We start from the raw sequence: 10,911 nt of genomic DNA on the forward strand, positions 1-10,911 counted from the left end.
GTCCATGTTGTTTCACTTTGATTTTTTCTGTCCCCATTTCACCTATTTTTCATTTCCATAATCCCACTTGCACTTCCTTTTCTACAAAAACTTTCTTTGTATATTTTTTGTTTCTTTTCTTGTTCTTCCTCACATTTATTCAATGAAATTTTCAACTCCTACTTCTCAGAAGTTTTTTATCGGGACACGCACATTCACATATACATTTTCCTCCCTCACGCACACATTAGACCTAAAGGAAAATTGGAGGATGAAGACATGGAACTGCTGGAAGAGACTGGCTTCCCTCGGCACTAATTTAGCCTGGATCATTGGATTTACAACACCAGCATAGCCAACACTGAGTTCATGATTAATCCCTTAAGTGCTTCAGGAAATGCAGCATAAATCTAATGAAGGAGCACTCATATGGCTCTAAAGACTTATAGTGCTTATCCTGATATTCCCATTCATGAAAATGGAGCTATTCTTAATAGCAGTAATAATTCAAAGAGTTACATCGTTTTAAAAGAGAGAGCTGCTTGCTGGGGTGTTGGTGCTGAATGCTGGGAAAATATTTAAGATGATGCAGTGGATACCCACATTTAAATCCATAGAGATCTGATCACCAAGAGCCCATTTCTTGCTTCCACTCATAAACTTAACAGTTGCATTTGCTGTTATCAGGTATCTAGCCAGAGCTAGATACAGCTCCACAATAGCTCTCAACAGAGTAGTCATCTTTCTTATACACTCTCAGTCCATAACTGTCTCTCATAATTACCTGCTCCTCTACCAAACAGCAATTCGTTATACACCAACTCCATGTCGATCCCTGAGCCCTGGCTTTAACATTCGTTCTTTAGCAAATCAAAATCTCTGTAGATTTAGTATTTTAAGATGCAGGGACTATGTGAGTGAGGCGGAGTGAGGTATATGGGGAGCTGTTAAGTAGGTGGGTGATATTAGGACAGTGATGCCAGGGAAGGGTTCTGGATGGTATCAGGGAGATCTCAGGATAGGAAGAGTCTCTCGGGAGCTGTGGTATCCAGGCACAGCTGACAGTGGATTGGGAGCAGGGAAAGAAGAGTGTTGGTGACAGGCGGTGTTGGTGAGGAGCCCAGAGGATGTACCGGTGGTGAGGTGACAGTGGGGTGTTAATGATGGGGGAGGCTGAGTGACGCTGCCCGTGTTGGCGGTGCATTGGTGACACTAGGTGCGGCGAGGTAGAGGCGAGGGCTCCTGTATTTCGATTGTATTGCCACTGCCGGGCTTTGTTCTCGAAGCCCCTCCCCCTGTTGCAGGAGTCCAGCGACCTCGTGGGCTCGCGGAGGGCAAACCCCGGGTAACGGAGCTCAGGCGTTTCGGCCAGTCACCCGCAATCCCGGCTCGTGGGGCGGACACTGCAGGCAGGCTCGGGGTTGGCTGCGCGCAGAGTAATGCGAAGCAGGACCAGGCGGCGGGCCCCCACTTCAGCGCCTCCCTTACCTCCGCTCAGCCGTTCGGGGCTGCTACACATGCACCCGCCTTTGAAACCCGGTTCGGCGCAGATTATTACGCATGCGCCCTCCTTCTTGTGCGTGAGGTGAGACGTTTATTGAAAAAGCGCGCCTAGGTTCCAGCGCATGCGCTCCATTAGGGCGGAGATGGGTCGAGGCGCTACGGCGCATGCGCTTGTCTTTTATTAACAAAAGGGGCAACGCCCCTTAGACTGTTGCGGCTGCTAGCACTTTACGATAAAGCCTCACGGCTATTTGTTCGCACGCGCCCTTCGTTTAACCTCGGTTCTCGCAGCGCCCCCTCCCATCTCATGCAGCTACGCATGCGCGTTCCTTTCGGAGGCTGGCTTTGACGCGCGTCGGGCAGCCGCCGCGTAAGTCGCAGCGTTCTGACTTCATCTGTGGGAGTCGGAAGCGCTGCCTGGTTACCGAGATGGAGAGTAAGTGCTTGATGGGCTGATCCACTGAGTGGGTTCTACAGCCCCGTTCTCGCCCCCGGTAACGTGGGCCGGCTCCCCTCCCCCCCCCCTCGGCTCCCAGCTGTACCGGTCGCTCACAGCAGCTGTTGCTGTGGGCTCGGTTTCCTTGCTGGGGCGGGGTCAGTGCGTGCACTGACTTAGGGGTTAAAGTCGCCTGTCGCCCTGCGTTTGCCTGAGCCCTGCGGCCCGCGGAGGGGCGAGCGGCGTTTCTCGGTCTGCTCGCGAATGACCTGCAGCGCGTGGCTGCGGCCCGGGCCCGGCGGTGGTGCCCAGGGTGGGTGTCCCCCCAATTGCTATTTGCTGACCGACCGGGCCTGTCGTGTCGCCCTTGGCCGCCGAGCTCTGCAGGCCGCGGCTGGGAGCGGGTCGCAGTCCGGTCGGAACCCGCCGTTCAAGCCCCCTGGAGGTGCCCGGCAGGGTTCTGGCCCCTCTGCCCGCGCAGAATTGTAAGTCGGCTGTTGAGTTACAGCGTGCGGGGGGAGTGGCCTTCCTCTGCCTCAGAAGCATCAGCTTTTGGCCCCAGGCGGGGAAGTGGACTGGACCAGCTGGACCAGTGTGGGGAAGCTTACGCCCCTGATAACATGGAATTCTGTTAATGTGTGTTCCAGGTGTGATTTATAGTAAGCTACCGCCGCAAGCAGCAAAACTACTGGACCTCCAGGTATCAGCTACTTTAACTACTATTCTAGTAAAGAAAAGTGAATGAGCTGGACTAGTAACAGGGTCATATATGTATACGGTCTTCATCTCTTTTGTAGCTAGTAATGTGAATTCCCTGACAGTGCGGTCTGTTTGTGTCTTACGCAAATTGTCCATTTTATCCAAAGCCTTGGTCACAATAATTTTCATCTCATACAGAGATCTTAATCAAGATAATGTTAGAATTGAATTCTAGTCTTGGCATTTTGGCCAGAGTCATTCAGCACTAAATATTTTTCCACTTTGGCTTAGCAAAGGTCAGTTTTATCAGTTTAGAGCTGTGAGCCAATTTAAAAACACAGATTCAGAAACCTGACCGCATGTGACCAAAGGATAATTTTGCCGTGTGTGTGAATGGTTTGAATGTCAGTGTCTTGTCCCCTACCTGTTTTCAGAGAGTCAAATTTGGAGCATTTTAAACTTCATGTCTTGGTAAATATATCATGTAGAGATGTTGGCTAAACTTACTTGTCTTTTTTCATAATAATAGCTGGTGTACATTTACATGGAAACTTTCAGGCAGATGTAATTTGAAACAGCTGTGTTACATATCCCTGAAAACAATGGTTTCTATTTGCAACAGATTCTTAAAATCTGTGGATGCTTCAGGGGAGAAACTTTGACAACACACTTCCTACACAAATTGCTGTCTTATCTGTATTTTTCTTTTTACGATTATTAGGACTCTTGCATGAAAATGGGAATTTTAGCTCAAGTGAGTTTATGATACTGGATAGCTAAGAATTTTTACTGGCATATAAACTCTTTTGCCTTTAAGTCACCTGTTTAAAGTCAGTAACAAATGAAGTCAGATTTGTCTGATTACTGATAGGTGGCTTATTTGAACTGAGTCTAGCTTCACTTTTTAAAGTTGTGTGTTGTACACAAAGCCTCTCTGCAACAAGTTTCTTCTCATAGCTGTCTAATGTCTAATGAATAGAATAGAATGTCTAATAACTGTCTAATTAATAGACTTCTATGTCACACAAAACAGTCACAGTTGGCATTAATATGGCAGCCTTTCAGCCGTCTCAGATAAGAGGATGATTTAATGGTTATGGAAACTAACCTACCATCCCAACTCTAGAGTTGGTCCACCCACTTAAAAATGTTGAGGTGCTTGGGTGGTTAGTGTGGAAATGTTTCATGGAAATATGACTTCAGCATCTAGAATACTATCGATTTTTCAATGGTATGTATTTAATTACTTCAATGGTACCAACCACTGATGAGACCACTAGTCAGTGATGTTCTACAACTTTTATTTTGGAGCCTCAAGGATCGAAGGAGGCTGAAGCTTTCGTAAATGCCTTTCTGAAGCGTAGTATGCCACGACTGAAAGATGAAGCCATCCAGGATAAGTTAACCCGAAAAGCTGTAGTTCTTGAGCATCCTTCTAAAAGAAGGAAAAAGGAAAAGAGGAAGAAAACAAAAGGGTTTTCTGCCAAGCAGAGGAGAGAAATGCGGCTCTTTGAAATTAAACCAGAACAGCAAAAGTAAGAACTTAAAAAGCTTTTTTTTTGTGAGTTGTCAGTAGAAGTTGAAAGCTTATTAAAAGTAGTGTACATGCAACAGCACGTATGCTTTGGTGCTAACAATTATTAATTAATATGGTCAGTTAGGTCAGTTCTGTGCTCCTCATGTCATTTGGCCATGTGAGGACAGTTCTCCTTTATTAATATTTTACAAGTGTCTATTCTATTGTATATTTTGAAAATCACTCTGCTTGTAAACCTAAATATGGTGAGAGTATCAAATTACTACATGGCGTCACAGGTTTCTAGTTTAAAAGATTAGAGTGACAATGAGCAAACTTAGTATCTCACAGCACATTAAATGCTTTTATTAAAATGCATTCTCTTTGCAGCCATAGTTGGGAAATGAGGGAATACAAGAGTAGGAGTTTCTAAGCACATAAAATGCAACATCCTCTGTGAGGTATATTAGAAACCTCTTTTTGGGGAGTAAGTAATCTTACAGCTTGGAGTGTTGTATTGCATAGCTAATGACTTCATGGGAATAAATAATGTAGATATTCAAACAAGTTCTAACTTTGTGTGTAACTTAAATTATAGATTAATTGGTAGTCATGTTGTATCTTACAGACTTTGGAAAAGTAGTTATTATATAACCTTTCTTGTCTCTTGCTGACTGTTGTAGATATGAGTTGTTTCTACCATTACATGAACTCTGGAAACAGTACATCAGGGATCTGTGTAATGGACTCAGATCAGATGCGTAAGTTGAGTTTATTTAAAACCTTGTAGGATCTAGATTGATCTTGCAAAGACTATTCTAGTATTACCCTAAGTATAAACATTATTTCATAGAATGTTTGTAAACAAGCATGTATTTCTATATTTTTGTAAATACAAAAATGTACTGACTTTAACAGCCCCAGACTATATTTATTGTCAATAAAAAAAAAAAAAAACATAAAAAATCTATCTATATTTTTTTTTTAAGACAACCACAGATGATTCAGACCAAATTGCTAAAAGCTGATCTCCATGGAGCTATTGTTACAGGTATCACTTTTTCCTTTCCTTTCCTTTTTTTGAAGGCTTCTTCCAAAGACCTAAGGGGTGGCAGTCACCCTACACTTTGTTTCTAAACCCACATGTTCCTTTCCCTTAACTTCTGCTGCAAACACATTTAATTGCTATTCATGTAGTCTTAGTGCTTGTCTGAACTCTCCAAATGTCACCTACTTTGGGGTCAGATATTGAGACCATAGTATTATTACTATTTGACCTATTCCCCTCCCCAGACTCACCCATGGCACTTTTTTAGTACTTGTGGAAAACTTTGTTTGTTAGAATTCATTGTTAATGTGTACAGCCACAATAGCCATGTGATTGCTACTAGTATCAGTATGATTTTATACTAGAATTAGATATATTCATTCTGGGATTACAGCAAACTACCTTTTAAAATTATGAAGCTACAACATAATTAGTAATCAAATCATTTTCATTTGCAAATTCTTCCACTGATACATCTCTGTCTGTTTTAGTAACTAAATCAAAATGTCCCTCTTATGTTGGGATTACGGGAATTATTCTACAGGAAATGAAGCATATTTTCAAAATTATCACTAAAGAAGACAAATTAAAAGGTATGTAGTACCAGTTTTCTGTATCTTTCACATTTTGAGAAGTCAGAAATATTACTTATGCACATTATTCATCTGATGCTTTCTCTGTATGCCCAAGTGGCAATGTAGGCTGCATAGTACTTCTTAATCAAAATCATGCAGTGATGTTCTTGTCAAACAGAACTGTTACAAGAGCAGAACAGCCATGGACAGATTGGGGCTTCATAGAAAATAACTAAAGATATGCCAGCAGCAAATTACTCATGTTGATCTGATTGTCACTTTCAGTGCTCTTTGTGACATACTAGGTAGGATGTTTTAAAACATTAGATGCTTCTAAACGTTGGAATTATTGAAGAAGAGAGGCCTTTTAAAACGTAGTCATGCCAAAGTACCAGAACCTTGAAGGATAGATATTTACACTAGTACACTACTGATAAGGTTTTTCTCTTTAACTTCTCTTTCAGTTATTCCCAAGCTTAACAATGTATTTAGCCTGGAGGTTGATGGCTTTATTTCCCACATCTATGGTAGCAAGTTCCAGCTTAGAGCAAGTGAGCGTTCTGCAAAGAAGTTCAAAGCAAAAGGAACTATTGACCTATGATTTTAAGGAAATTCAGAAATGCTTTAAGAAGTCACTGCTGTTTTGGTTCCAAGTCATGGACAGAGATTTGGGGCTTCATATATAAGCTGAAAATCAAGTTTAAAAACAGTAACATATAGAATTCTAAATTTTCTAAAGAATTCCATTATACTGAAATATGAGTTATAAGATACATTTAAGTTCCATCTGTTTTTTGTACCAGTTCGTCTCCCAAAATACTCAGATTGCAGTAATATGTCAACGTTTCACTTCTTGAAAATATAGTGTATAACATTTTGGTCTCTTTATGTAAACTAATATTTGTGGTGATTCACATCACTTTGTTTTTAAAAATAAAATCCTTTTCCCAATTATTGCTTCACTTAATATAACTTTAGTTGTGTTGCTTTAGTGTATATAATAGATGTCTCAATTTACATCTGTTCAAGTAAGTCACTGTGAGGCATGTTACTTGAAACATGTATGAATCCCAATTCCTAATGTTAAAAGATGTCTCTTTATAACCTACTTCAAGGACAGACAGGATTATATGGAGGAATTTACCATACTGAAAATGAATTAAATCTTGTTTACAACTTGTGTTTTAAATTCTATGTTTTGGCTTCCATACATGTTATAGTGCTTGTAAGAAAACTGTGGAAAATTTAAAGCTTCTATAGTATGATCCCTATTTGGTGATGTAAACCTGGTTCACATTATATAACTTTTATGACTTAAATTTTATACACTTGCTTTGTGTAAACTATTTTCTCCTATACCAGGAGCAACTGTGTCATCTGATCAGTATTTTATTTTGACTGATCTGTGACACATACCAGTGCTTAAAAACAATAAACAGATGAGGAAAGTATAAATACATTGATCAGTGTAAAGCAGTGTTTCTAGCTGCAAAGGATGCTGCAATAGCCTGTCTCTTCTCACTGTTTTGTGACTTGCCACTTTACATTTCTCATGTCTACTCTGCCGAATCATCCATTTTGGCTGTCTTGCCTTTGGGAGGGCTAATTCTCTGTAGTCATCTCTTTAACATTGTAGATTTCTCTGTAGAATAGAAAATAGTATCTTAACAGATGAGGGGTTTGCTCAATCTTTTTTCCACCTTCCTCCAATCTTTCTGATAGTTTAAAAAAAATCTGCATATTATATGGATGTTCTTCAGTTTTGAAACTGACCATTATTAGATCAAGGCTGGCTGGGAAGGAAAAGCATTTGAATAATAATATTCCAGTACGGCAAACAAGAAGGCCTAGTCAGTGGCTGCTCCTGGCCTTTTAAGGTTGTTCAAATCCCCTAGTTTGTGAAAGGATAGTAAACAGAGGAGGGGAAATATTTTAACACTCCTAAAAGCAATGTTGATAGTAAGCTTGGTAATGCAAAGCTTCTTTACCATTGCACCTTACCCGTGTTGAGGAAATGAAGGGAATATTCTTATTCAATTATTGGGTAAAATGTTTCAAAGATTACTGTGCTGAAACAGAAAAATTTCAAATGCAGGCTTATGTTGTATTAAAAAGGAAGAAGGTATTGAATTGGTATATACAGGTAGCATGTCTGAAAACAGAATTCTCAATGCATAAGGTATCTTTTCTTTCAAACCTTAATATTTTGAAATGTATTTAGTGTATATTATAAACAGGTGCTTCCACCACTAATGTATTTTGCTGCAGGTGGTCCTCTGGATTTTAGTATTTTCGTGTGGGCTCACTGAATAGGTAAGAGAAAAAACAACTTTCCAATGACTTCAGTTTTTTGGGTCAGACTCTGGGGGGAGGGAGTCCTTCCCCCACCCAACATCCTGTTATTTCCTCTTACAAATAGCAAATCTTGTGCTAGGAAAATCAAGTAAACTCTCAGAGCTGTGGTGCTGCTACACAGCTACCTCTAGAGAATGCTGCAGTGCTGTTATCTTCTTGAAGACTGATGGAATAAACTCAGTGGGTTTCCTTATCTTTCATTGGCCTGGAGTGACTCTCCTTCCCAAGATTCCTATAGGACATAATGACTTAGCACCATCCATTCCAAGGGTCTCAATGTTAGTTGCACCCACCAGTGAGCCATTTCAAGACAATTTTATGAGGTATTAAGGTCCCAGTTCTATAGATGAGAAACCAGTTGCTAAGTGACTTGCCCATGCAGGTACTACAATCCTTTCACGCAGGGGATGTTCCTCTTCCAAACAGAGAGCTTTTTAGTTTTTGTAAGTAAGGAACATCTAACGCAAACACCACCTACCATAACTAGTTAATTTGCAGTCGTTTATCCTTACAGAGCCAGGCAGAAGCTGACAGCTGTTGTGTTGATTCAGGTTAAGCTGCAGTCAGGAGGAGAATGTGTAGCAAAGCTGATATGCTTAGTTTTAGAATGTGAGTTAGGACTGTTGGTGTATGTTAGTGATGCTTTTCAGAAAGCACTGGCAGGCCACCTCTAATGATATTCCCATCTATTGGTTGTAAACTACAAAGTAACCACTTTAAGCAGGAAAATACCCACTTTAAAAAATAGTGGTTTTAATGTCCAATCAACCACTGAATGGCAAATGAAACTGGGGAACAGAGAGAGAGGTGGAAATCAAAGCCGGTAGAAAGCAATCCTGCTATTCTTGATGTGTGCAACTCCTTTTCAGCACTGCCAGTTAAGGGGAGTTATGGTTCAGAGGTGAGCTGTATCTATCTCTCGGTGGGCACCCTTTCCAAGTGACAGGCTTAGGATTTCATTCAGAAAAGTACTCGTCTGTGCTCTACTCTTAGACTGGACTGATGAGGCTTACAACACCCCATTTATCAACTATTTCCCCAATATATCCAGCAGTGGTTGTGCCCTGCAATAGACTTACGTTTCGGAGTTTGTGACCAGTAGGCAATTGCAGTGACTCAGGAAAGCCTCTTCAGAACCAGTGTTGTTTGGCCATTGGAACCTAACGGGTTAAAACAACAAAAGCTTAAAAACACATTGGCTAAACTTAGACCTTCCTTGCCAGTTTGTCAGTCTGGAATGTAGGACAGAGCATGGGAAGGGACTTCCTGGAGCATTGAGTTCAGTCCCCTACTATTGGAGGCAACCCAGTCAGATAATCCCATTCATAAACTTTATCAAGCTCCCTTTTAAAACTAGTTAGAGGGTTTGTCCCCATTGCTTCTAATGGAAGACTATTCAGAATCTCACTTCTCTGGTTGTTAGAAGCCTAATTTCTAGCCTGAATTTATTCAGGGTCAGTTTTATATCCATTTGGTTCTTGTGCCAACATTGTCCTTCCACTTAAATAGCTCTTTTCCCTCCCTGATGTATTTATAGAGAGCAGTTATATCCACTCTCAGCCTTCCTGGCTTGTTTAGCCTAGCAAACAATTAGCTAATTAGTCTCCTCTCCTCTGATCATCCTTCCAGAGTAACCATTCTCTGAATCTGTTCCAATCTGAGATAGCTTTGGTACGTCCTCCACCACCACTGTGTCTGTGAGACGACAAGCTGCACTCTACAGCTTCTACCTCTTGGACAATCTGCCCCCTCCCACCACTGCATGTCCGTGTCTCCCTCAGGCACAGGCCTGTGGGCCTTTATGTCAACCAAATGATATTATCTTTCCCACAATTCTGTCCACATTGCTCACTTATATCAAGAGATATATATCCCATAACACTCGACAAACCAAAACATAGCTTTTGGCATTAGCAAATATAAAGTCTGTCAAAGGCAAGATACATTTGTTCTATGTCCCAAAACAGGTTCCTTCAAGGGCAACTTATTTAAAATGTAGTATCCAAAACAGATATGAAAAGGTACAGAACAAGCTAAGGAAATGGTATGTGCTTTCTAACTTGTAATCACCTGTGCTATAAAAGTAGTTTTGGGGGCACCCTGTGGGGAGTGCACCTTCTGTGTAAAGCAAACAGACATGCTGCTAGAAACAGCTTCCTGGAAAGATCTGTTACATAGTAACTTTTTCCTGTACTATATGATTATTGCCTTTTAGCAATAAACTGGCTGTTCAGTTAATTGGTGTCTTGAACATATTTCATAATAAATCATACATGAAGTCCTACAATAGATATAATTTTAGCAACAAACTCCTGAGGTTTCCAGCAGGGCTGCTGCATTGGTAAAACTGATTTATATGTTTCTCGTGATGGGGTCAACAGTTGTCTCCCACCAGTGGATATGAGTGTCAGGTAATTGATTTAGAGTAATTGCTGGGTGCCTGAAGATGTGAGGAGAGTCCAGCTAGAATTTAACTCTTAGGATTCCATAGAGTCCGCCACCCCACAATACTCAAACAAATAGATGCACAATATTAATAAAACTACTGATATCTCCCACAGTCTTCACAAGGAGCTTTTTAACGTTCACAACTAATGCATACCAGAGGCTTCTTTAAAAATGTACACAAAGTAATTGTTACTTTTCATCACTGTTGTATGCAAAAAAAATTTAAAACAAGCTGTAACCTATCAACTGTCTGTGTTCATGAAGACTACCTTGTTTATCTTGGGTTTTTACTAATAAACCATTAAGTTTAAACTGGTAATATCCTGACTTAAAAGTATCCCACAACATACAT

General features: G+C 40.9%; 1 protein-coding gene across 2 annotated transcripts; it reads left to right on the top strand.

The window, feature by feature from the left end:
* Positions 1 to 1,717: 1,717 nt before the first annotated feature.
* On the top strand, positions 1,718 to 9,929 carry POP4 (POP4 homolog, ribonuclease P/MRP subunit). Of its 2 annotated transcripts, none has more exons than XM_067539996.1 (7): positions 1,718 to 1,852; positions 2,566 to 2,618; positions 3,929 to 4,152; positions 4,817 to 4,894; positions 5,123 to 5,184; positions 5,673 to 5,774; positions 6,221 to 9,929. In XM_067539996.1, exons 3-7 carry the CDS (start codon positions 3,983 to 3,985, stop codon positions 6,355 to 6,357), a joined length of 549 nt encoding a protein of 182 aa, XP_067396097.1. In that variant the 5' UTR covers positions 1,718 to 1,852; positions 2,566 to 2,618; positions 3,929 to 3,982; the 3' UTR covers positions 6,358 to 9,929. The 2 variants fall into 2 exon arrangements, with proteins under 2 accessions (XP_067396097.1, XP_067396096.1); XM_067539995.1 differs by having other exon boundaries at positions 1,732 to 1,918.
* The last annotated feature ends 982 nt before the right edge of the window (positions 9,930 to 10,911 follow it).

This window comes from Emydura macquarii, unplaced genomic scaffold, assembly GCF_026122565.2.
Source record: "Emydura macquarii macquarii isolate MOO-44397 ecotype Brisbane River unplaced genomic scaffold, CSIRO-AGI_Emac_v2 contig_561, whole genome shotgun sequence".
Classification (NCBI taxonomy): domain Eukaryota; kingdom Metazoa; phylum Chordata; order Testudines; family Chelidae; genus Emydura; species Emydura macquarii.